The sequence below is a fragment of the Antennarius striatus genome, chromosome 14 (genome assembly GCF_040054535.1).
Source record: "Antennarius striatus isolate MH-2024 chromosome 14, ASM4005453v1, whole genome shotgun sequence".
NCBI classification, from domain to species: domain Eukaryota; kingdom Metazoa; phylum Chordata; class Actinopteri; order Lophiiformes; family Antennariidae; genus Antennarius; species Antennarius striatus.
Genome location: NC_090789.1, coordinates 5,943,731 through 5,970,836, shown reverse-complemented (window position 1 = coordinate 5,970,836; position 27,106 = coordinate 5,943,731). Strand labels below are relative to the sequence as shown.

The following is a 27,106-nucleotide window of genomic DNA, read 5'->3' as shown; positions in this document are numbered from 1 at the left end:
ATTTATCCACGGGACGTGTGCATAGATAAACTTTTAATCAATAAAGAAAATATTGTTTCATTTGTTTCACACTTAAATTAAAAAAGACTGATCAACTGTCAGAAATTTCCTTGTGAAGCAACACTTCTAGTTGCTAAAATCTAGTTTCCCACTTGTATTTAAAAATCGTTTACAAATTTACAGAAAATTTATATATTTATCGATCAAAATAAAAAGCTGACTGCATAAATTTCACAGAGCTTTTTTACATTTAGATTTAAAACGGAACACACAAGTGAAATATAGAAACACTTTATTTCCAGAAATAGCATTGAATTACTTGTAGACATGGAAAGGCCAATAGAAACCAACTTTAGTACAACAGTTTGATGTAAAACGAGCTAACCCATTCACATTCTGTAAACTCAGATACAGAAACACAATGATTGTTACCGATCTACTGAACAGCTCTAGTACAGACAACAGGACAGGGAATGGCAACATGAGCGCCTGATCTATTACATCAAATGTAGTAAAGATGAGTGGAGTTTAATTCCATTTTTGGTAAAAGAAAAGATCAGGTCATGTGACATGATCAGAACAACACTGATGGACACAGGAAACACATCACCAAAGTTCTACAAACGGTTAGACCGATGGTTGAATCGGGAAGGAGAAAAGACTTCTTGTTGCCCTGTTTGCCTTCTTACTGCCAAAATACACAATTAGATTCATTAGCAGCTTTGCTGAGATTCTTTTAGCTCTGTACAAGCAGGTGGACTTCAAGTCTGGAGGTTTTTTTTTAAAGGTTAGATAAAAGATTTGTACAGAATAACAAAACATCTCACAAAATACCACAGCTGAGACTGAAGCTTCTCTTCTTTATAAGAAAATACCAAAGTTGAGAAGACAATTTTCTCTTCCAGGTGCGAATTCAAAATTTAAAATCATCCACATCATTTTTCAGAGGTCCACATTTTATTTTTGCTATCAAATACACAGCATTTCAGGAAAAGTGCTAGTAGAACCAAAATTGAGGGACAAATATTGCTTTTCCACAATCATGGCAATACTGTGCAGTTGTAAACATAAAGAATTGGTTCTAATCATACTATTTGTTTATAATGTAGTTGCTTTTCCTGCAGTTTGAAGGGAAAATGCAGAAAACAGCTGAACCTGTGAACACCAACATGAGTTTGGGTAATCATCCCCAAGATGGAACACGCTGAATACGTTTGTATTGCTATGGAAAGAGATGGGTTTTTTTTGTTTCATTAAGATGTAGAAACACTAGCTTGAACTTGGAGAACAATACCTCAACCAGGGTATCGAACAGCAGCCTTTATTCTAAAAACAACTGAACAAACTCACGCTCATGCATGCTCTCTCTCACACACACACACACACACACACGCACACACACGCACACGCACACAACATCTGCCCTTTAACAAACCTGTGCAAGGTCAGGATAGATCTATGGAAAAGCCATGCAGGGCAAGAAATCCCAGAAATACTTTTCCATATGACTCGTTTAGTACTGGGTCTCAAATGCACCCACTTATGACGAGCTACTCTACGATGGAGTACAGTTTTGTCCTGGTACGACTTTGCAGCGACAATCCGCTAAAGATGATGGAGATGGAGGGGTTGTCCCTGACATGCCACCTCCAACAGACCCAGAGGAGACTCTGCTGGGGAGGGGAGGAACAGAGAGAGCTAACAGTTCTCTGGATGTCTGAACGGAGCAGGCTAGTTTACAGCACATGTAATCAAAACTGTTAAAACTGAGCGACAAGGGTGGATTTTGTAGTATTTTGCAGTTGGCATGGCTTGGGCTTCCAGGTCACAGGTACAGGGTCGCCGGAACAAAGGTGAGGGGTTAAAGTAGTCTCTGAAGGTTCAAAGGTCAGATCCAAGGTGCACGCTGATGCTCGGGGAGCGCTGGGTGTGGTTCGGCGCCGGGCTCAGGTACCCCAGTCCTTCCTCTTGCAGGCTGCACGAGTAGCGGCCCGCTTCAGAGGCAGTGTGGTTGCTTAAAGGAGGGGCGCTGCCGCTGGTCACCTGCTCAAAAGAGCGGGAGAAGACGGCGCTGGCCGTGCGGGTGAGGCTGGTGAGAGCTCCCGCCTTGGGCACCGATTGGCTGGAAGTGAGCGTCATTCGCTTGACAGACAGCTCCGTGCTCTCACTGGCAGCTCGGCCTGCAGTCAGAAGGCCCGCCTCCTTGTCTTTATCTTTGCTGGTGCGGCCCCCAAACCGACATTTCCTCATGGCTTTCGCACCCAGGTTTAATGTGGTGACGCTGTTGCTGACAGTGATGGTGGGTGGGGTCATGTCAGGTCCCACACCACCTGGCCACACCCCCTCGTCCACCTCGGAAATATCCATCAGCTCATCCGGGGAACCCAGATCCACTGCGTCTGAGAGACGGACAGACAGAGAGAGACAAAACAAGCACTGAAATTAAAAACAAGAACGTGCAGAGGAAGTAATCAGCAACTTATCTGTCATGCAGCCCATCTGAGTAGATCAAACTGCATTAAAAAAACAATTTAAAGCATTGAGTGTTCTGCATGGAGTCCAATGTGATAGTAATGTAGCCCTTCACTGGGCTGCATGACAGAAGTTGCATTAATATCCAGCAGGTGGCGCTTTCAGGTTATAACCCTAGCAGAATGGACGCTTCGCCACCTGATGTGAAACAACATAAAGTGCATTCCATCCCAACATGTTGGTTAGCTTAACAGTCAGTGGTTGACTGGTAGAGAAGTGCACATTTTACCCAAAGACAGGAGAGGGCAGAGCCGAAGAGCACAAGCCTAGGAAAGACCACAGAGGGAAAGAGGAGGAAGGCAAACAGAAGGTGCCGTAAAGTAAACCCTCAGTACGTTCCTCTAGGCTAACACAAACACACTAAAAGGTCTGGGCTGATTTTGTTTTTCTCAATACACGCATCCACACCTGTGTGAGTGGCCAACCACACACACACACACACACACACACAAATTAACGCACAAGTACACATTTGATCTGATGCTGATCACTACAACAGAATTCCTGTAAACAGACAGACAGGCAGGAAGTCAGAAGGGAGCAATCTGTCACCAGGTGCAACCCAGGGGTGATGTGTTGAGGCGTACCACCGCGTGCTAGAAGAGACCACACAACCATGATTCTGCAAACTGATACAATTATTGGTTGAGGATCATGCCGGATATAACTGGTTTGCTTTGTAAATAACTTAACGGATTAAGATTCAGCTAGAAAAACCCTGCAATTTCATGCTGAATCAAAAATGAGTTTCGTAGCTCCTTTCATGACTGGAGAATGAAATCGGAACAGTTAAATAAGGACAATCAAAATCAGCAACAGGTTTGTTTGCCTGGATTCTTGAGATTTGGTGGGAAAATTTGGCATTAATCAGGTAAATGCTCAATTTTGGGTTTTTTTTTTTAACTGTTTTTATGTCAATTACACTTTACCTATTTGAAGGATTGCCATGACAACGGGTGCATTTTCCCAAAAAGGGACAAAAAAAACCAAGGGTTGCTTTATTTTATTATTTTTTTAAATCCGTTTTCTTAAACTTTGTAAGTAGCCCAAGGGCTGTTTAATTCAAAAAGTTAGATCCGCAAATGCTGTAAAATGTTCTCATACAAAATAAATTAGGAATGGTTTCCTCATTTCATGGTGAAAGAATCTAAAACCTGACATTTTAGGGCTGTAACTTGTGGGGTGGATGGACCCTGTGGTGCGAATGCAGGCAAATGAGTACACTTTTCTGGATTGTCTCTTCCAACCAAGGACATTCATAATTAAACATTTTTATTGGGTTACTGGTATGTTATTCATTTAATTCTTATATAGTTCACTTAACTTGAGGGAATCTCACTAGCAGGTCTTCAGAAGGAAGTTTTAGCCACAAAGGAGAGTGTAAATAAATGAATGATGTTAGACAGATGAGAGAAATGGTGAAATTAGGCGAAGACAGGTTGGTGGAGCTCAGCGCAAAAAAGGTAAAAGGGGGAAGTCATCATGCAGCTTTTTAGACCACGCCCCTACACATGGTTACCTAGGTTACCCCAGGAATGGGGCAGGGGGAAGAAGGGGCAGGACCTTAGTACTGGCTCCTCCCTGTGGAGGTCGACCCAGAACCCTCATTCTCCACCATCCGTCTCACAGACTTCTGCCTCCTGACCTCCTGACCCCGGGTGCTGGGGTCATGACCTCGGGGGTCCAGGCTGACCTCGGAGGGGGAGCCCAACGTGTCGCAGTCGAGCTGGGCGCGGCCATCGGGGCGTGACCGCATGGAGTCTCCGTTAGGCATTCGCTCGCCGCTCACGCCTGTCACACTGATCTCGGGGATGGCCACACCCCCCAGCGAAGCCTCACTGTCTACACTCACCTCCTGGGACTCTGGTGGGTGGGTGAGGGGGGTGCAGTTTGACAATGCATATGAATGCATACACACATAAACACACACAGAGATGGACAGACAGACGGACATAATCATGCAAACATACATGAAAAATAAAAAAGATGGTCAAATACACAGGCCCACACAACCAAAACTAGACGCACAGAAATAATCAATGTAATGGCAGAAAATAAACAGACAAATCATAGTGAATGGTCAAAGAAAACACTCTATGGAATGAATATGAAAAGTCAACGGACTGGGTGGAGGCTCAGCCTCCATACGTGGATTAATATTTAATGGAATTTTCCATCCATCATCTCTTCACAACAAAAGCTTTATGCATAAACAAGTAGCTGGCACCAAGGAGCAGAAATCCACCAGATGAAAAAGGAGTGTTAGACTCTCATTAAACCTGAAGGCTGTAATTTACCCGTCCTATCCGTACCTCTCCCTCTTTATTCTGAACCACATGAGGAATGTGATCATTTTCTGGAATAGAAGCAGTTGTTCTAATACTACTATTAATCCATCTCCGGCACAGAGTGTACTCACTGTAACTCCTCTGTATGATATTATCCACACAATTAATGGACTGGATTCTTGTTAAATTAGTGTTTTGGGGGGGGGGGGGTTTACGCTGACTGCTGTCAAACTTTGTCTCTATCATTACATATCAGGACAAATCCTAAAAGGTCAGTTAGGAAATGAAAGTTATGAATAAAGAGATCAACATCTCTGTAAATGAAATTATTTATCTGAGAATGAAAATTCTTTTTAGTAAAAATTATAATTAAAAAGTCAATTCAAGTGACTGCGATGATGAAGTTTATTTTGAAATGTTGTAACTTACAATCAAAGCATTCAATGTGGGAGAAATACTGATCATTTTATATAAAAAGTCAATTCAATAATAATAATGAGAATTAGTGGGAGCTCTGAGTTTGTTGCTCTGCAATCAGTCGGTCCCATCTAGGGATAATGGGAGACAATGACACCTGAAGTGTGTTACCGACGTCCGGTCTACTCTGTACTTTGTTTTTGTTCATTGTCACTGAAAAAAATCCTGCCACACAAAGATAGGAGGGTGGATATGGAAGCAGGGTTTTCAATACTTTTTGGTGTGATCTCAGGATATCCTGCCTTGATATTAATCCAGAACACTGGAGCAGTTGTGGGCTTAATTTTTGGGGTAACAGCTGGTAACCTGTCACTTGAGCGAGACCTGTCAAGAGGCACAAGCGCATGCATTCATCTGTGCGTCATTGTGCACAGAAGTTATTTTTCAAAATAAAACATCTTTAGACTGATGATCCATTAAAAAAAAGAAAAACTCCAACGTTCTGTGCCGCCCGGTACCTAATGGTCCGCGGCCCGGTACGGGGTCGTGAGCCAGTGGTTGAGGACCGATGCTCTAAGAGTCTTGAGACTGAACGCAACCTGATGACACGGTACCACCAGACAAGTTATGGTACCATTTCTATAGCTCCCTCCTTCAGATTTCTCCATTAAACATCTTTTGTTGTTTTAGTGGAAAAAAACACAAAAGGTGAGATTGTGTCCTTACATCTCAATTTCCCTGATTTCTTTCCATGTGGGTCATACCATTTCTCTTCCAGCGGTGTCCTCTGATAGAGAGGGAGGTGACAGCATTTCGTGAGATCCTGGAAGAGGTGGGCGTGATCTCCACCTGGATACTCCGGGCGCCCTCCTTGTTGTTGCTCTTCAGAGCAGCACCGTGCAGTGACGACTTGATGGCGTTACCCACCTGAGGGTGAGGAGAAGTGCAAATGAGCTGAGAACTGACACTCAGACTGGCTCGCTGAAAGGTTAAGACACTGACCCAACATGTTGTATACCATGTTACTTCTGACTAACTGATGTGGAACATCACAGCTATTACTGCCAACTTAGAGAGGTGTGGAGCTGATCTGATTAATGGTGTTAAAAACGTACGAAGAAAAAAGCTAAAGCATCTTTGAATGTGCAGAATGCTGTTAATTTTGATGTATACAAGTGTCGACTATTTTTTACATTCATTTTAGATTATTAAAGTAAAAGTGACAGGTCTCGAAAGACCTGTTTTTAAGAACGATACAAGCAGAAAACCATAGTAAGATTGCTGGTCACTGTTATGGCAATTTATTACATATACAGGATACCAAATTTAGTCATTTTTATCACTACTTTCATTTTTAAAGTTTTATATTTTAAAAAAAAAACATGTAGACTTTGCAGACTTAACCATTATCGTGAAACTTTGACATGATCACTGTCTTCTAACCACATTCTGTGGCCTCCAGAATGTCTGTTCTGTTATCTAGTACACATCATGTCTCGCTCTAGTGAACACACAGTTAATGAAACAATACTGATTTCTGTGAGACAACATCTAAGGAAAATATGTGTTTTTTTCTCTAAGTTCATTTAATGAAATTCAGAGAGACAATTTTCTTGTTCTTTCATATTCTTTCTATGATCTGAAATTCTATGTAACGGTGTTTCTGTCACTGCATGACCAGCGTTTACTGATCTACCTTCAGATCTGTCTGCATAACACCAGATTTTGTATAACAACATCAGTTCCCACTAAACTCTCAAGTGGTACTTGAGCTACTGATGTTGTAACAGTTACCTAACGTGAGGTATAAGGAATCATAATCACTACACAACTTCTCTTTTGTCTGAGAGGTTGAAACACACTGGTCCCATGAGGCACACCACCCAAAGTTATGTTAAGATAGATGTAATAAGACGTGTGTGATACAAAGTGAGATTAAGGGGGTAGTGAGTTACAGGGAGTCTAAAGCTTTGGCCCGATGGTGGCTCGCCTTTACCCTGAATTGATTCCCAGCAGATCTCACCTGGTCCTCAGGAGGTTGTGTTCAGAGTTGTGGCTTAAATCGGCAACACAGACATGCAGTAGAAACAGTGTCATTGTACAGATGCTTGTAATTAATGCAGCATCAATTACATCTCTGACGCAGAGGTTGTTGCCATTAAAAATGAATGGATTTGTTATGGTGAGGCAGAAAATACGCTTTGTTTCACGGACTTTAAGTACTTCTGTATCCAAAGCACCTATAGAACCATCTGGATTTTGTCTTTGCACTCATGATTTGTTGCCCGATTTGTTTTTTAGAAAAAGAACAATTACAAGACCTGTTTTTTGAGTATAAAGTTTAAATATGCATTGTAATTTCATTTTATATATATAAAGTATGTGCTTGAGGCTGAATGTAACAGAATGTGACATTGTCACTTGAAAGTGCTCTTTCTAAATAAAAAAAAAAAAAGTTTAAATATGCAGCACTGTGGCATCAGCAACATCGTAACACATATCTTGAGTTTGGAATCAAAAGTCTGATTCAACAAACCTCAACTCCATTCTTAATGAAAATTCAAAGGTCAATTGTTTGTCGAAAAGTACACCTCGATTTGTGTAGTAATGCTGTGAGCTCCGGTTCAATCCTCTACTCCCTGGGCCTCGAGGATTACGGCTTAACGAAGCAGAGTGGAAAGCATGTAAATAATCTAGTGGGATTACACTCTGCTTGCAGTCTCTGACACACACAGCGAACAACACAATACAGCGTACTGTGCTGTGCCTGAAAAACCACAGGGAAGCATGTGCGTCTAAATCACGTGAACACATACAATACACACCAAGTCCTATTTATACGTTTATGATTTCACCCACCAACAGAGCTTCAGGAAATAACTCCAGCTGGGCCCGGTACAGGACGTCGTCCAGGGCTTTGGATCCCAGATCGACTTCCCCGTTACACCTAAACACAGCATGTTCACGTTAAAGAGCCAAGTTCACCAATGGAGTGTCAGCCATCTACCAGCACTACGGACAGTGTTTTATGGGTGGATTGCTGTTTATGAATAATCTAGGGAATGACATGCGGGTTTTGTTTGATTCACAGGGCCATCTTTAACAACTTTATTATAAGATATTAGAATGAATATTATTTGAGAGCGGTTGAAAGCAGACGCAAGTCAGTTCAAGCTGATGTCGAATGGTTTTTCACGCGTTGTGATTTCATCAGGAGCATCATCCTGAAAACTCACCATCGTGGACATATGGAGCAGATTAAATGCTTAGCATTACACATATAACCTACAACAGAAACTGTGCTGCTTTATACACACGTGTGTGAACACTCACAAGGAATAGTGGATCCCTGTGATGAGCTGAACGAGGAATTCTGACGTGACCGTCATTCGTGTACTAATGCCTTTGTAGCGCCGCATCTGTTGCCGTGGGTAACCGCATATACATACCCTGTAGGATAATCATTAAAGACACAATGGGTAAGTGTGCATCAGTGAAACAGGAAAGCATCAATTTGGAAAACCACTTAAGTGAAGTTACTTATCAGCAGCTCCACTGAGGGGATTTCTATCCCCTGTGTCTCGTCACACACACTAAGTGGCAACATAAAAGTTGCAAGAAACATTTTCAGCAAAATGCAGAGGTGGATTCTGGGCATTTGAAGCTTCGCAAGCTGCTAAATGTTGTATCAAGTTGTCCAGTAGGAAATCAAAGCTGATGGCTCCTCTTTAGCTCTGTGCTTATCAGAGCAATGTTCAACGTCAGCTGGCAGAATACCAAAACCACTGACCTGTGGTGTGTGATTGCTAAATAACAGGTATCTTGGATCTCTCCTACCCTAAAGTCTATAAGAGGATCGGATAAGTCTCTGCTTACAAAGCAGCTGGTGAGTGTTTGTTTGGTAGTAACCTCCTCGAAAAGCTCAACAATCAAGAAAGTGGTATGAAGGTCAAAATGATATAGTTGCGTGTCTGTGTGTGTGTGTGTGTGTATAATGTCCCAATGGCAAAGTGACATTTCAGTAGATTCCATTATGCTGTTATGTGTTGTACCTGGAGCTGAGCTGGCAGAGGGACTGGAGGGAGGTGGAGGTCATGTAGCTGAGAGCAGCATTGTAGCACAGCAGCAGGAAGGTCAGCACCTCAAACCTCAACCACAAACATATTCTTGAAATCACACGTCTCACACAAAACAAATGACAATCAGAACTCACAGCTGCAGGATCACTTCAATAAGGATTTCAAAAACAAGTTGTCTTTTTTTTTCTTCTTCTTTTTTTTTACTCCAACCAGAATCAGAGATTCATGTTTTTAATTCCATGAATTCCTCGACCTTGCCAGACCTTGGCATTGATATGTAACTCACTATGCAACTCAACTTCAATAGCTAAGTCAAAGATTCAGTTGTGTTAATTCTGGAAAGATCCCTTCTTCCTAACTCGACACCAGCAAATGACTTTTAACATGTTCTATATAATATTTAGAGACTGAGACTAGAGTAGCGTCATTTAACGCGATTTGGTGGCCTTTCTGCCAGCAGAGCCCATTTTAATAATGTCACACACACACTGGAGACTCAAAAACAAGTGTATCCATGTAGCGTCTTACCTGTTTTGTGCTGTGAACGTCTCTCTCTGGAGGTGCGGCCCGCTGTACACCACCCTGCTCAGCCCGTGATTGGCTAGAGCCCCTTCCGTTAGGGCAATGGAACCGATGGCCGAAGGCTGGACGTCAGAAGAAATTAAGGTTGAGTTCAAAAGCTGGACGTGTGACACCGTATGAAAATATCTGTGTGTTTCTCACCTCATGATACACTGAGGGTTTTGAGAGGGAAGGGACAGTGAAGGACAATACTTTACTTTGTCCGTCTTTATCAACAATTTCCTGTGAAAGACAAAGACAGGAGGACAAGGACAGAAAGATCCTGTGAGTGAGAGAAACTGGACTTTTTAAATCTGTCAGCCCTGAATCTGCGAAGAGCGTGTGCTCATCACTTGGAGCGCCCACCTCTGTGAGGCGTGAGGGTATGTGTGTGTGTGTGTTGACCTCAGGGTCTCTGTTCCCCCACTCATTCTGCTGGTGTGTGTGTTTGTGTGTGTGATCACTCCACACACACACAAACCCTGCAGTTCTGGTGCCTCCTGTGAGCATGTTAATGTCAAATAGATTAATGGGAGGCAGCCAGTGTGATGAGTGACAGCTGACCTATTCTGCTATTCAGATAGGAAGTTTGCTGATAGGACACCAAGAGCATAGATGTATGAAAATAGGACTCAGCTCACTTTAATAATTGAAAGAGCTGGCATTTCTGCTGTGGCATTAGGGAGCATTTGCGGAATGAAACGCTTCCATATTGTGTGTTTGCAATGTCATTAAGTTTCGATTCCTCTCTTTCTCACTAACATTTCCTGTCAAACTCCATGCATGAATATCTCACAAGGAAGAAAACAGTGAAAAAATGATGCAGATTCTAGAAACAGTCGAGTGTTTCAATAGCTTGCTTCTGGAGCTGCACGATTACGCCCACTTGCTGAGGATCACGCACCGTTCTTCTATTATTTGTCCTTATCCCACCGGAAACTACTTGGTATTAACAGCAGCAGCTCTCCTCATTAACAGATAAGCTGTGACAAAATGGGCTATTGAGAATTAAAATAGACGCATCAGGCTAAAACCCTTCACCATCCTCCCTACCAGGTTGTAAATGCCCAGCAGCAGGGCCTCGATGCAGCCTGAGGTGTGGGGGTCTCTGGCTGCACTGACGGACAGGAGGCTCCACAGGAGCTCTGGCAGGAACTGCAGCGTAAACCGCCGCAGCTTCGGCTCGCCGCTTCGGTAAAACTCGAACAACTGGTGACACACTGGCTCCAGCAACTAGAGAGGGCAGGAAACCACAAAGCCACATACAGTATATCGTTACATCACAGCAACAGACAACTGTAAAAAAAAAAAAAATGTTTCGAGTAACATTTCGTAGCCACAATCAGCAAATATGTGAATTATATTTGGAATTATAATATAAGATCGATAGAGATATGATAATCACAGGTAAACAGTGTAGAAAACGGTGGAAAACACTGATTGGTGGTGAAAGGTTGTGATCTGAGATTCATTTGTGACGTTTTCATGATTCAAAATTTTTTTAAAAAGTCTGTCCGTACGTCGCTGTAGTTCTCTCGGATGACCTTATAGAGAGCAGGGACCAGAGCGCCTTTGTCTTTTAACGAGGATGCATAGTTGGACACAGCGCTGTCGGGGAGTGTCTGAAACACACACACACACATACATAATAACTACTATTGTACAGAACGTGACTGTTGGGAGTAAATAAGATGCTCCTCTTTTGTCACACCGCCCCATTGCGTTTTTGTGTGTCTATCCACACGGATGTACACACAGTGAAGTAAAGCAGTACCTTAAATTCTGACAACCACTCCTCCACCACTCCTTGGTCCATAGCCAACATGATCCCTCATCTGCAGTGGAGTCACTTCTCCCTGAAAAAAAGCAAAACACACACATTGTGCATTTACTACACAACAAACATTAAGTGCACTTTACACATGCGCACACATGCAAGCGGTCGCCACTGTTTGCCATCCTTCTATCGCTCGCTATCTGGATAAAAATATCCTATTGAAAACAGCTAAGAATACCATGGCAGAGGTGAATAGGAACTGTACAAGCTGCAGGCAGTTCAAAAAGAAAGAAACATTAAGCCTCTGTGTCCCTCTCATACCGTTTCCCCCCTGCGCTTCACCCTCTCCAGATTTACAGTACATTTCACTTCTAAAGAGTAACATAGCTGCTGTCAACTTAGGGTAGTAAAAAAAATAATAAATCAACCACACATAAACACACAGAAGCCCAGTTGGAAGCAGGTGGCACCAAAATATAGCAGAGCAGAATTTAGATGCTTGTTGAACTGGCAGTAGTATCCAGTGTTTCTCTATCATGGCTTGTTTATTCCCTGGACAGGATTGTTTTAATAAAGCACGTGCTGGTTCCTATGTGACTTTACACTTTTGGAGTCAGAAAAGACAAATGGGAACAAAAAAATGGAGAAACAAATACCTGTATACTGAGGGAACGTTAAACAGAGGGATAAAAAAAATAATTATTCAGCTGGGATTCTGAAGTACATTTAGAAAAAATATCACAAGTACAACATGAGGATGATGTTGGATTTAAAATAAATGAGCAGATTTTCTATATATAGGCTTGAGAGACTGGTTTATACCAGCTCTAGATGTTAAGTACCATGAGATGATTTCTGTTATGATTTGGCACTATATAAATACAATTTTATTGACTGATTGATTGCCTGATATAAATTGCAAAAATAAGGGCATCAAGTTATTACAATTCAATTCTCTGAGAATGACAAATTCACCAAATGTCATGTAAATACATGTGAGTGATGCCGGAGCAAAAGGAACAACAAAGTCAGTAAGATTCAGCCAAGAGAGACCGTGAAGGTCATGAACGCAATTTCATAGCAAATAGCTCGAATGGAATATACTTATACTTCTGTCCTGTTGAAAATCAGTGCAGACTAAATACACAGTTGGCTCTGGGGGGGCTGTGATGTATCAATGAACTAAATAGTTCCAGACCTCATCATTCCATGAACTTGGGTCTGAAGTATCACAAAAAACTTGAGGCGGACAAAGTGTCATCCATCATGTAGTCTGTGTTCGCAGACCGGTACATCGTGTCAGCGTGCTCAAACCACCAGCACAGATCTCGCCTGGCTGTTGAAAGGAGAAACCAAGTCCATGTTTGGTGCGACTGGTAAGACGAGCCGAGGAAAAAGTCCTTTTAAGTGCACACTTGTCATGTAGAAACATGCGCTCAAATCAGATCTGAGGATGGAACGATTCCAACACACACACACACACACACACACACACACACACACACCTGAAATGGTTGTTGCAATACAAACACAATCAGGAGATTATGAGAATAATTTTAAAATCAGAGTTATCAAAAACCTTCACAATATCTATTTCAGAATGACGTCCACCTCTTCTTTGTTCCTTCCTTTCTCCCACTCATCCTCCCACACAGCATCGTCATTTCTCTCTGCCCATCTTTCCTGTTCCCTAATCTATTTTTCACACATCCAAAAGCTTCATTCTGGTGTTTAGTCCCTCCATGGTAGCCAGGTGTCTATTTATGGACTGTACCAACGACAGGAACGAGAGGGGGTGGGCGAGCCAGTGACTCATGAAATTGTAAAGGTTTATAAAGCCTCCATTTAGAGAAATTAATTCTTTTGTAGAAGCTTGTTCTTTATCCCATGCCCTTGAATTGTATGTACGTTTTAAATACAGGCTCACAAACAATAAAATAAACGGCTGTGATTAATGCATGAGTCAGTTCTGTAAGAGGTTTCTCCTCCAACAGAGTTCTCTTTTCACTATTCAACTCTGTCCTCTGGTGCAAGCTATCTGTTTTATCTTCCTCATTTGTATCCATATAAACCATAATCACGCTGCCTACTGAAATAATAGAATTACGTCGAAACTCAACAGCCATCTCTGAAAACAAGGAAGAAGGGATTGAAAGGGACCACAGAAAGTAGAAAATCACTGTCTCCGACCGCACGCATGATGTGAAAGTATTTGAATGTTTTACATGTCACTAAAACATGTGCGGGAGTCTAGAGACAGAAGCTGCACCGATTCAAAAACCCCTGGGATAAAATGTGATGTTAAGCTGTTCATGAACCTATTCAGATGGAATCACACAACAGTAAAAGGTTCAATACTCCTTAAACGCATGTTTACTGACCTATAACCACTAGATCTTCTTAAGTTTAAATTTAAAAGCCTATTATATTGAATACTTGAAGCAACAAATTAATATAATACCTGTAGTTGTTATTACCAGGCTAACTTTTGTATGTGTTTCAAATGTCAAAAAGCAGTAACTAGATGTTCATTGTAATTTCCAACAGTAGTCAGCTTAAATCAGAAAGGTTTTTAATTTAAATAAAAACTTGATGATTACTTTACCCTTACCTTGATTTATCACATAATCGTTTTTTGTTTTTGTTTTTTTAACTATGTATTCAGGCAGAACAAAAAAAAAAATTGTTATCAACCATCTTCAACAGTCATTATCAAGCTATATGTGTTTTCATGAAGTATGGTATTTTGATAACGCTGCTAATATTCAGGTTACCAGTAAAGGAGTTGAGTTTGGCTGACACCTAAGTTTTTATAACAACTGAGAACCATCAGTCAGCCGAAAAAGTAAGTCGATCAATCACCTCAAATGTCACTAAGCTATACGGCAACACAAATAAACACGAGCAACTGGTGCTTGGAGAAATGAAACAGTATAGCCCGGCAGTACATAACTGAGCATAATTGTGTTATTATTATGTTACATTGTGAACTTACAGATCGTGACAGAAATCAATGTGAATGCAAACACACAAACAAACAACAAGCGATGCAGCAGCTGGTGAGCTTCTTTCCTGCAGCTGCGCCGCGCTGATTGGCACAAGCACACATGAAGAAACAGTGTTAAGGACAAGTGGTCGGACAGGCTCGACAAGTGCGAGTAACAAGCCGATGATGTGATGAAAAGGTAGATGCATGACTTATGCGGGTGAGGGAACAGGCAGTGCAGTCGGAGAGCACGGATCAACGGCTAAATGAACAGAGGGAGAGAGAACTGGATGTCTGGACAGAGTTAAAAGAAAAGTGATGTATGACAATCAAAAGGATGGAGGAGGAGGACGAGAGTTCATTAGATTTCAATCAGTGCTGCCCGTGGTAAACTTTCTCGGCTCTGGGAAACACACGACATACCGAAACACACACCTCTGAGATCAATACAGCCTAAGAAAATATTCAGACGCAGCCAAACACTAAAAAAAAAAAAAGAGACGGAATATGTGTTGTGTATTCTTCAAACATTTGTTTCTTCAATATCTAGTTTGACAATGTCTGTTCCTGTGAGCTAGCTAACGCTGACAGCTTGTTCCTTCTGAATTTTCACCCACGCATCTGTCTTAAACTCTGAGATACACACACGCAAACACACATGGACGGCAGTCTAAACAAGATTTTGGACTCCTCCTTTCCAGAGGCTTCTTTCAACACAAACAGATTTGCTCCAGCAACATTCAGAATTCTTGCTGTAAGCAACAAGCATTACCTTTTTCTATTGATTAACAGAATAACCACAAACCACAGAGTATCGTCTGTAAACGTACCTGTATGTGAGAGCTGGTAGAGACAATATTAAAGTAAGTCCATGTGAGAATGGAACAGGTAAAATACACACAGACACACATCCACCCTCTGCTGTCACTTCCTACTACATAGATATCTTTTTTCAGGAAGTAATACAGCAGCTTTGAAAGGAGGAAATGAAGGGAACACAGAGTGTTTTGCGTTGGGACTGACAGAGGTGCCCCGGCCACTCTTTCCCGTCACACAGGATGTAACACAAAAGACCGGTTAGGGTGAGAATGACACCCGGATTAATGAGAACACAACAAAGGAAAGACAAGTGTTGTAAAGTTGGATCAAATAATAAAATTTTTAAATGTATTAAAAGCAGTTTACCCACACACCTAATCCTTTTAAACAGATACCTCCACCCTTGCCCCTGAGGCGACTCCTAAAGTTTGTTCACTCCAAGGAATTCTGCATTTTGTTTTCACACCTCTCAAGTTTGCCTAAAAGCTTCTCCATGTTGTCAGTTGGTATAGGCTTTTTATCGACTACCTTTGAAATGTGCTTTGAAATGTCTGTTGATGTGATTAAGTGCCTTACAAATAAAAGCGGATTGATTGATTGATGGATACCTGAGCCTGGTAGTTAACCCTGTTTGCATCAATGTTTCCCACATTGTTCTATTTACGGTCGTCTTTGACAGCCGTTTCGCTCCAATACTGGAGGAAAGCGGCGTTCTCCTTCTGCTCCAGGACCGCCTGTCGCCAAGTAGAAATAAAGATAAGGTGCTACTGTGGGCGACAGACAGATCTGATAGGGACAAATCCTATTAAAGTCTACAAACCTTTCTATGCTACCTCTAAGTCAGTGATAAATTTGTTATGACTACATTTTTGACTAGTGATTAAAATCAGTGACTTATAAGTTTGAATTATATAACTTATTTGATCATTTCCTTGCATGTATTCAACATTTTTACATTGCTGTTCAGGCACTGACTTTCATATTCAAGAATCACTGTTAGGCCTCGTTATGAGTTTCAATTTCTACCTTTTTTCCCCAGTTGTGAATTTATATATAAAGCTTTGCTAATTGATAACTTGACAAAAAGATCTTTTGAAATGTGCGCTTCACCTACATCATGCTGGAGTAAGCAGGACTTGGAAGATCATTAAAGGGAAGAGAAAGCAACTGTTTGCTCATTGTCAGTGTAATTCATGTAACCAGAGGCATGGGTGACTCCAGCACTGATGCTGGGTGACAGCATATCGCCCACCATCTTCTTGCCTTATGACCTACCAGGGTCCACTGTCAGACAGCATTAAGGAGGTTTGCCCAGACTGTGCATACACACACACACACACACACACACACACACACACACACATCTGAACCATAACATCACCACTTAACCGGTGCGTCATCACACTCCCAACAGACCCATCTATTGCTGAGGAGTTAGCAGCAATCGAATTACAAACACAGGCACACACTCAAAGTCAAATGTATAGCAAACAAGGTCAAGATACTGTATCAGTGAAACTGTAAGCAGTACTTGATTTATCAATAAGCAAGGTCTCCTTGAAGGACACCAGACGTAGAAAGACATATTACTGCCTCTGACATATACAGTATACAGTATATTAATGAAGGAGCTGATGGCATGAAGCAGGACTGTCAATGGATAATATGTGGGAAAGCTGCACACCAGGAGATCTCTACACTGGCATCATCCGACAACATTTTTAGCAGATCATTTTTAGTGGATTTTCATCTTTGCCAAACCGGTGTATGCACACACACGCACACACACACACACACACACACACACACACACACACACACACACACACACACACACACACACACACACACACACACACACACACCACCTGAGGAATCTCAAATGTGTAGTCATGGAAAACCGCAAAACACTCACAGCTGTTAATAAAGCAGATAAAGGTTCTAGGCTCAAAATTGTCCATCAGTAGCTCGTTGGTTTAATATGACCGACAGAATTCCGTTGGTTGTTGTTTTGTTTACTGTTGTCTTTATTTATTAGGGAACCACCGACAACCAGCTGCTTTGACACAATGACAACCAGTTACTCAGATTCCTCAATACGATGTTAAACCGCATCCCAAGGCGCTGGTAGCTCGGTAGCAAACATGATCTTTCCCGTTAAGAGTACTCGTTAAATAAATATCGACTCCAGACCACGGAATTATCACACTTCTGTCTGGACTTGCTGAATGACTTCATGCTGTCACACTGCTTCCTTACAGATTAGCTTGTCAGTTAGCTAGCCCCGCTAAGGCGCGACACCAAGTAAACCGGTTAAATTACTGTTTACTTACGAGCATGCTATCCGTCGACTTTTTGGGATCGTTGTCCTCTAAGGTTCCAACAAGACGAGCAAATCGCTATCACTTCGCTACTCCATAAATCACCTAAATAATTCATCAACATCAGATCCTTCCATCTTCAGTACTTTCATCACACGTACAGCCTTAGACGAGGAAACTCGCTCTCTGAAAAAGTGACAAGCGTCTGAACCAATGATTAAACTAGTGTACACTCTAACGCCACGCCCCTTAAATCCAGGATCCAATCAAATAAGACACTAGGAATGTATTGCAGTAATTTCCACGAGCATGGTAGGTTGTCGCTGTCAGTCACCGATCTTTGACAGAAGGATGATCTATGGATCTCCCAGACGTGCTTTAACCGATTCATAAATAAGTAAATCATTGACATCTGGAATGAGATCTCACTGTGTGAATAATTGATACTACAGCGTAGAAATTAAAATTACACATAAGTTATTTTGAATATTTTATCATTTAAAAATTTGTAATGATTGTATCACGCTAACATAGTATAGTGAAAGTCGTGAAAAATATGATTAGTATATGGCTGTGCTACATATTAGCCACAGTTAGCTTATTTTGTAGACCTTCTCATCGTCGGGTTTTTCCCACCACGTGTTACACACTTTACAACAAAGCATTTCTTCGAATCTGTTTTCTTTTAGAAATCATGACTGCCTAACGGTTACCTTTACTTTAATAAAATATAGTTCTATTGTTGTCATATTTGTGAATAAATGATCTGCTTGCTTTTCCGTGACATCGTGTTTTTAACATCTGATGAAGTCATGGTGCCGGTCATAAGTAGAGAATTCTCCCTGAAAGTTACCATAACTAAACAGGAACGGTTCAAAAGCAAAACAGGTCTCTTGGTGTTAAGGAAAAGAACGTTCCTCGTTAATGCCTTTCCTTCACACTCAAAGTACTGGTACTTTATTTTAAATACTTTATACAATCCTAAACCTTTGTTGAAAATACTTTACTCATATATGATTTCTGTAGTTAATGAGTGTTTATTCATTTTGATAAAATTTCTCAGAAACATACAATTTCTGAAATGAATAAAGAACTACTACTGTTATTACAGTACATTACAAAAGAAAGTGCATAGCGCCCCCTATTGTTAACCACTAGAATAACATCTATCAAACAAAAGGCCTACACAGTAGTTTGAGATTTGAAATGATTCATTAGTCATTAAAATTATTATTATTATTATGCAGTATTATAATTGTTTGTTTTGCAATATTCATGACACCAATGTTGTTGCAAAAGAATATGCATTTCAGAAAATGATAAAGAGATTTGGGTGTAAAATACATGTCCTAAGTAAAAATTGTGAAAGCATGTGCATGATATCTGAAAATAATTGAACCCTGAATATCTGCAATATAGTATCAGTGGTGGATTGCATTTGAAATGAAAGATCTACAAAGAAGCCCCTGCAATCTCTGCAGCCTCAGTGAAGACTTCGCCAACTTTTTGTCTATATCCAGAAGACAACTCCTTTGCCCTCCTCACTTCATTCAGGTTTTCCTCCAGGTTCTCAATTAGCCTTCCTTGTTCCTGGTAAGAGGCTGTGTAACCCTTCACTTGCTCAGCCATTTGATCCTTGCTACGGAGCAGCCAGCCAATTAACTCTTGAAGTGCAGTACCTTTGGAGATGGCAGCCTTGGCATTCTCAGAAGTGCCTTTTAGCTCATCCTGAGCCAGCTGCAAGTGTGGAGGAAGTGGTTCCTCCATACTTTCCTCAGATGATCCCACAGGATCCACATTGAGGAAGAAATCGTAACCCTTTATCTTGAGTGAGATCCTGTACTTGGCCTCTGGGAGTGGATAGAAATTGACATCAAATCAGAGACACAAAGAAACAAAGAAACAGAAAATTGATGTTGCAGTCACTTGGTCTGTACCATTAGGGGGGTTTAAGGGCTTTCAAACAGCATACGCTTAGCTTAGGGTTACAATATTCAGACTATATTTTTGTAAAACGTCCATTGGAACATGAGACAAATGTTTCTTTTTTTACATTGCATCTTTTAGTCATGCATTTATTTGATTTTCAAAATACAACCTTTAAACTTGTGGCTAATCCTGCTGCAGGAAAGCACCAGGATGCCTGTGACTGAGTTGAGGTCAGCCCATTTGGAATGTGGCTGAATGCAAGTATGAAGGTTATTGAGCCCTAGGCTAACAGCCTCTAAAGAATTTTTAATTCCGGGGCTATAGGTGCAGTGTCAAAAATCTCGTACCGTGCTCCTCTGTGATCTTGCCCAGGCATTCAGCTAAGGTTAGGGTATCACTGTAGTTGCAACCATAGATCTGTCGCACATTATTGATGTGTCTGACCATAGCTTCATAGTGCTCCTGTTGGTCATTGAAGGTCTCAGAGACGTCAGAAAACCTCTGGTCCAACTCTGGCACACACACTCTCCTCATTGACAACTTGCCCATCCGATTAGTAGTTTGCGCACCTGATAGAAGAAAACGAGTATCACACAACAGTAACACACAAAAAAATGTTTCACTGATTTATACATTTAATTTGCATTCAAATATTTATTGAGATATACAAAGCAGCATTCTATCAAATTAATCATTTCAAAATCATAGTCCCATCCCATAAATCACAATTTATAAAGATCATAAAAATAAACATAAGTATTAAGGTGTAGTTAAGAGAACAAAAATACAGTAATAATAATAATAACAAGAATACTAAAAGATAATAGTAATAATAAAGAATACCTCAATTAATCAGTTATGAAAAAATTAAAAAAGGATATCCATGAATCACAACACACACAAGGACATTAGTAACATCAGCTCCAGAACCTAACACATTCTGCCACATTTCTCCATCCTCCATTACAAGTTTTGCAGCGATGGAAAAAATGAATAAATGAAAAGAAGTAAAGAAGTAAATTGTAAAATCATGTATAAATAACTGTATGGAAATACACAGGTTTGAGAGACAAACATTTTGTAAGTTTAAGTACCACTGTGTGCTGGCCTTGTCTGCCTTGCTGATCCACCTCCATTCAAATCAGATGGTCTGGGATGCAAAAGAGGCTGCCTCTGAAATGGAATTGTACTTTTTCTTGTTTAATGGCACTTTTTTTAAAAAGAAAAAGAAACATAAAGCAGTAACAAAGCTTTCATTCATCCCGATGCAAGTCATGACATTGTCATATAATAAGTGAACTATTCTTGACGCACGTCTGTTTCATTGCGCATTTATGGAGACCTTATCATAGCCTACTTCAAGGTTCAATATTGTCACGTTGCATTTGTGTCAAACGATAAAATTCTGGTTTTAAATAACTTTTCGTCATTTTAGGAAAGTGATATTGTGACGATGGCTGTAGTGCGCTTATGCATTCTATACAACATTCAGTAATAGTTTAATCCACTGACACAATTTAGCTATGCTTTCTAGTCTGATCTCTAAAGAAACCATTTTCTGCAAATATTCCCAAAAACTTCAACACATACCTCGTCGGAGTTTTCATTTGCGAAGCAGCAACAACAGAGAAAACGGAGCATTGTTAACAGCTCGGGTCTATGCTCTCAATTTGTTTTTGGGTCACTTATTTCTAACAATGCATCTGTAGTTCACACTGAAAATGACGTCGATGTCATGAGATCCTGGTTTTATTTCCTGCATTACTGTAAAACAATGATAATAACATAAAGGTGCACCTGCAGGAGAGCAAAACCAAAAACTCTGCTGTCGCTATTTGTTAAATCAAGTCCTCGGTTATTTATGTGATAAAATCTGATATACTATCTACTTCAGTGTTGTGAATAGTTAAGCATTTCTTGTAGATCTGCAAGCGTTGGTAAAAGATAACTACAGTAATTCCGCATTCCTAAAAAAAAAAAAAGGAAAAAAAAAGAAATGCCAGTGAGTAGTTTCACGGCTTCCGCCGATAGGTGGCGACCGCGAGTTCAACCCGATAAGGAACCGTAGAAGAAGAAAAAGCGCGAAAGGGAACATGGAGTGAATCACAAAGATTTGGATGTATTTTAAAATAAACGCCACTTCAACATTAATTTTAACACTTGAAATCGAGTCTGTCTGACTTTCCTTTTATAAATCTTTGCGTTAAGAGAAGCAAGCTACTGCTAGCAAGAACACTGTAGTTGAGCTACAACAAACAGACCGGAGCTACACGCTGCTTTGGCAGCTAGAATTCTGTTTTTGTTTTTATCAATATTTTTAAGTGAACTGTTTTTAAATAGACTGCTGACATGACGGGAGTAGCCTCACCAGAGAAACCGACGACATCCAAGAAGAAGACCGAGAGGAAATGTGCAAGCAAAGAGGAGTACAGACAACTGTCGAGCATCATGGGAGTCATGAACAACCTGAGGAAACAGGTGTGTGAGCGAGGAAATGACAAACAGCAGGCAGATCAGGAATGACATGTAGTGTGTGTGTGTGTGTGTGTGTGTGTGTGTGTGTGTGTGTGTGTGTGTGTGTGTGTGTGTGTGTGTTTGTAACTACTTGTGTGTTTGCTTTAGGGTACTCTTTGTGATGTGACCCTGGTGGTTCAGGGGAAACACTTTCCTGCCCATAGAGTAGTGCTGGCTGCTGCAAGCCACTTCTTCAGCCTCATGTTTACGAGTAAGTTTGGATGTAAATCACATAATCATGAGTTGTTATTTTGTGCATTGAACATATGGAAACCACAATATTGAAAAATATGCCTTTGATTTCCAGTGAGACACAACACAAACAACCAAATACTGTATGTATCAAGGACAGGGATACAAAGTATTTTGTATTTTATGCACTATAAGGCGCACTTTCAATGAATGGCCTATTCTAAAACTGTTTCATATGTAAGGCGCACTGGATTATAAGGCGCACTGTAGGTTTTGGAGGAAATTAAAGGCTTTTATGTGTGCCTTATAGTGCGGAAATTACTGTAATCATTCGTCTCATGGACTTGCACAACCCCAACATGTGTGTGATGCTGTGTCTGTGGCTAATGTTTACACTGTCACATTTACACATTCAACCAACCTTACAAGTTGTTTGTGGTGTTCAGAACTCACAGCATTGCACGTTAAATGTGATTCTGCAATTGGTTTTTATTCTCTTTCTTTATCACTGAAGTGTACCTGCATTTTTTTTTAACTTCCAGCCAGAATGATGGAGTCAATGTCCCATGAGGTGGAGCTCAGGAGTGCTGAGTCTGATATTGTTGAGCTGTTGATTGAATTTATCTACACGGCTCGGTAAGAATTGTAAAAACATCAAAAATCCTTATTTTATGAGACGAGTAACTAAAGTTGAAAGATGATTAGATCATAGAGCTTTTACTTTCATATCAGAATAACACCTGTGTATTGCTGTGCGTGTGTGTTTCATCAGAATCTCAGTGAACAGCAGTAACGTCCAGTCGTTGCTGGATGCAGCCAACCAGTACCAGATTGAGCCTGTGAAAAAGATGTGTGTGGAGTTTCTCAAAGGGCAAATTGATGCAACAAACTGCCTTGGTAAGGACATAACTTTCAAAACTTTCATTCCATAACTGCAATCAAGTCATATCTCACACACTTTTACCCCTTACTTTGCAGAGCTCAATTATTTATTTATTGAGCTATTAGTGACAATTCTATTAGACGCACATTTGACTTCACACAGAGAAATTTTCCTGAGCCGGTACCTTGATCCTGGCTCACCTTACTAATCCTTGTCCCACCTTCAGGGATTTCTGCCCTGGCAGACTGTATGGACTGCCCTGAACTGAAGGCGGCGGCAGAAGACTTTTTCCAGCTCCATTTCACTGAAGTCTACAAATTAGATGAGTTCCTTCAACTGGACGTCACGCAACTCACACATCTGTTACACCAGGACAAACTTACTGTCCGTGCTGAGGCCCAGGTATGCATGTTTTTACAATAATTTCACTTGTTTCATTAGGAAACATTAATGTTCCTGATAATTGTAGTAAATATGATGTATAAAAATGTGTTAAGTTAAACTTATATGTTCCCACCAGTTTTGTTGTTGTGTTGTTGTTTAGATTTATGATGCAGCATTGCGCTGGCTCAAGTATGATGCGTGTAATCGACAACAGTACATCGTGGAGGTGTTGGGATGTGTTCGCTTCCCTCTTGTGTCCAAAACCTTCCTCTCCAAAACAGTACAAGCTGAGCCTCTCATCCAGGACAACCCACAGTGCCTGAAGATGGTTATCAGTGAGTCAAAACACACACAAAACACACTAACCATAGTTAACCAGAAAGGTTACCAATAACAAGTAATTTCATTAAGAATTACGCTGTGAGGAAAATGTTCCCTTAGTGTGACTTTTAGCTGTCATCAATTTTTTAGTAATGGATGATAAAATCGTTTAACAGGGCTCTTGTAATGCAAATTCACAAGCCCAATTTAAGTTTAAGTACTATGGTCTAATGTGTTCATTAAAAAAAACCTAAACAAAACAGCCTGCGTTTTTTTACCCAGGTGGGATGCGCTACCATCTGCTGTCCCTGGAGGATCGGGAGGATCTTGGAGAGAGCAGCCGACCGCGCCGCAAGAAGCACGACTACCGCATCGCTCTGTTTGGAGGCTCCCAACCTCAGTCCTGCCGCTACTTCAACCCCAAGGTACTGAGATTTACATGTAAACAAATTTGACCCACAAGGTTTGGTGGCATACGTAATCCTCACCCTACGTATACAACTGTTTCCGAGAGGTTATTGTAAGCTGAATTGTTCGCAAGTCATTATTCATTAAATTTCAAACTATACACACCATATGAGGTCATTTAAGTGCCATTACTACTCTAAACACAAAAGTATTATTCCTTAAAAATAATATTTGTTTTGACTTAAGTCGTTCTTGATTGTACGTCAGTTTTCAAAAGAATACACAGAAAAATAAAATGATTCAAACAATTGTTTTGAATTTAGATTTGTTGATGCAGAGTAAGATTTTCCTCCTTGAAATTTAATTCTTGAGAAGAAGAAAACACTTAAATGAATACTTGGCCAGTGTTACAGTAGAACTACAGTAGTCGGATATCTCCAAATGTGTGTAAACTACCTGTTTTGCCATTTATTCATCTTTACTATAAAGTTACCGTTTGGCATTCTCTGCAGGACTCCAGCTGGACAGATATTCGCTGCCCCTTTGAGAAGCGCCGAGATGCCACGGCGGTCTTCTGGGACAATGTGGTCTACATCCTGGGCGGCTCACAGCTCTTCCCTATCAAGAGGATGGATTGCTACAACGTCCTGAAGGACAGCTGGTACTCCAAGCTGGGTCCACCCACGCCTCGTGACAGCCTGGCAGCTTGTGCTGCACAGGGCAAGATCTACACATCTGGAGGGTCAGAAGTTGGTGAGCACAGGAAGGGGGAAGGGATGAACTTCAGAACAGGAACTGGGGAGTTGGCTCTAGGGTGTGGGTTGGCAGTGTGTGTGTGTGTGTGTGCTGGATGTTTTCATAATGATTTTTGAGTCTTGGATAAAATTGTTTTCAATCCTTCATGGTGGTAAAACCTCTTACTTCTGAAAGCATTAAATTGTGGTATTTACTGTGCGCCTGTGTCTGCAGGAAGCTCTGCTCTCAACCTCTTCGAATGCTACGACACCAGAACGGAGTCATGGCAAGTGAAAACCAGTATGCTGATGGCTCGCTGCAGCCACGGTTCAGTGGAGGCCAACGGTCACATCTACGTCTGTGGGGGAACTGTGGGCAACAACGTGTCTGGCAGGATCCTCAATAACTGTGAGGTTTATGACCCCAGCACACAACAGTAAGTTATTACAATGGGTCAGACCTAGATAGACAAATATGCATAATGTTCCCAAAATGGGAAATTTACACCTGTACAATGTAAAGAATGTCAGGCTTTATGCCACTGGTTTGACAACTTACATGAAATAATAAAAAGAAGTTGAGGGAATTATGATTCGATTATTTACATGTCCAGATTTCAGTAGACCATTAGCAGCAACTGCTACAGTATGAAGAAACGGTATTTATAAGTCTGTTTGGTCATGTCAGTATAATTATATAAAACCTATGTATTCCTAACAACAGGCTAATAAATTCATGAGATATTTTTATCAAACAAAAAGGCCAAAACTGTAGTTTCACCAATTTTTAAAAACCAATTCAGGTGTACAAGGAGATAAATCCCATAATATTTAATCCTAAACTAATCTGTCCCCAGATGGAGCGAGTTGTGTGGGATGAGAGAGGCCAGGAAGAACCACGGGTTGGCAGTTGTCAACAACAGGATCTATGCTGTTGGAGGGCAGGGGGCAATGGGTAAGTATGGGACATCACTACATGGCAATGAAGAATAAATAATGCTGTAAAAGCTTGACTGAACAAATTTTTTTTTATCCTTGTCTCCTTTCTAGGTGGACTGGACTCGGTGGAGTACTATGACATTGCCAGTAATGAGTGGCGAGCTGCTTCAGCTATGCCCTGGCGAGGTGTGACCGTGAAGTGTGCTGCGGTCGGTGACGTCATCTATGTCCTGGCAGGGTTCCAAGGTGTAGGGCGGCTTGGACACGTCCTGGAGTATCACACTGACACTGACAGGTTGTTGTATTAACTCAAATGAAAAGAACTGATGTTTTTGTCACCGATAATGTTCTCGCTACAAAGACTTGAAATGACTGTAGGTTTTCAGTATTACCATGTGACCCTTGAACCTAAATGCATCACCATGACTGAAAGTTGTCCTGATTGCTGTCATCTTTCAGGTGGGTGACCTGCAGCAAAGTGAGAGCATTTCCTGTCACCAGCTGCTTAATCTGTGTGGTCGACACCTGTGGAGTCAATGAAGACGAGGACATGGACCTCATAGACTCTCAGTCACACGCAGCATCTGCTGCCTCTTCATCTGCCTCAGCCTCATCATCCTCTTAGAATAAGCTTCAGCAGATATGAAGATGTTACTGTCGTAAGTCGCCTGAGCTGACATATTTAAGGCAAAGACTCGTTGTGCCACAACATACTAATGTGAATACTTGTGCATTTAGGTGAATAAGTTGTTGGTGTGTCAATTATGTTGAGGTGCCACAGGGACAATGTCCACAAATGTTTATATACCTGTTGTACCTAAAGTTAGTTTTATTCTCTCATTAAGATGCTTCGTGAGATAGTTTGCTTAGATTGTCAGATTGGTTTAGGACTGATAAAAGTGAGCTGTTTCTGATATATTGTATTTTATTTGAGTAATTTTAGTTTAATGTATGTGTTTAAAAAAAAGTAACATAATTACAGCTGTATGTGGTCCTGAATAAAACTGAATACAGGTAAACCT

General features: G+C 40.9%; 3 protein-coding genes across 7 annotated transcripts; 1 reads left to right on the top strand and 2 right to left on the bottom strand.

Annotated features, from left to right (window-relative positions):
- Window positions 1-275: 275 nt before the first annotated feature.
- hycc1 (hyccin PI4KA lipid kinase complex subunit 1) lies at window positions 276-17,953 on the bottom strand. 3 transcript variants are annotated; one of them, XM_068333282.1, is made up of 12 exons: window positions 17,793-17,953; window positions 11,652-11,733; window positions 11,398-11,499; window positions 10,931-11,110; window positions 10,040-10,120; window positions 9,845-9,960; window positions 9,290-9,385; window positions 8,571-8,687; window positions 8,097-8,184; window positions 6,002-6,164; window positions 4,052-4,395; window positions 2,260-2,399 (listed from the first exon to the last, which is right to left on the bottom strand). In XM_068333282.1, the coding sequence occupies exons 2-11, from the start codon at window positions 11,700-11,702 to the stop codon at window positions 4,097-4,099; spliced, it is 1,293 nt and encodes a 430-aa protein (XP_068189383.1). In that variant the 5' UTR covers window positions 11,703-11,733; window positions 17,793-17,953; the 3' UTR covers window positions 2,260-2,399; window positions 4,052-4,096. The 3 variants fall into 3 exon arrangements, with proteins under 3 accessions (XP_068189380.1, XP_068189382.1, XP_068189383.1); XM_068333279.1 differs by lacking the exon at window positions 4,052-4,395 and having other exon boundaries at window positions 276-2,399; XM_068333281.1 differs by lacking the exons at window positions 4,052-4,395; window positions 17,793-17,953 and adding an exon at window positions 15,471-15,568 and having other exon boundaries at window positions 276-2,399.
- Window positions 17,954-18,825: 872 nt separating this feature from the next.
- si:ch73-345f18.3 (uncharacterized) lies at window positions 18,826-22,185 on the bottom strand. 2 transcript variants are annotated; one of them, XM_068332379.1, is made up of 4 exons: window positions 22,078-22,185; window positions 20,804-20,882; window positions 20,057-20,278; window positions 18,826-19,630 (listed from the first exon to the last, which is right to left on the bottom strand). In XM_068332379.1, exons 1-4 carry the CDS (start codon window positions 22,093-22,095, stop codon window positions 19,233-19,235), a joined length of 717 nt encoding a protein of 238 aa, XP_068188480.1. In that variant the 5' UTR covers window positions 22,096-22,185; the 3' UTR covers window positions 18,826-19,232. The 2 variants fall into 2 exon arrangements, with proteins under 2 accessions (XP_068188480.1, XP_068188479.1); XM_068332378.1 differs by lacking the exon at window positions 22,078-22,185 and adding an exon at window positions 21,300-21,679 and having other exon boundaries at window positions 18,827-19,630.
- Window positions 21,791-27,055, top strand: klhl7 (kelch-like family member 7). 2 transcript variants are annotated; one of them, XM_068332376.1, is made up of 12 exons: window positions 21,791-22,187; window positions 22,332-22,434; window positions 22,958-23,051; window positions 23,188-23,312; window positions 23,525-23,700; window positions 23,843-24,017; window positions 24,286-24,428; window positions 24,924-25,164; window positions 25,381-25,582; window positions 26,003-26,100; window positions 26,196-26,379; window positions 26,544-27,055. In XM_068332376.1, the coding sequence occupies exons 1-12, from the start codon at window positions 22,059-22,061 to the stop codon at window positions 26,707-26,709; spliced, it is 1,836 nt and encodes a 611-aa protein (XP_068188477.1). In that variant the 5' UTR covers window positions 21,791-22,058; the 3' UTR covers window positions 26,710-27,055. The 2 variants fall into 2 exon arrangements, with proteins under 2 accessions (XP_068188477.1, XP_068188478.1); XM_068332377.1 differs by lacking the exon at window positions 22,332-22,434.
- The last annotated feature ends 51 nt before the right edge of the window (window positions 27,056-27,106 follow it).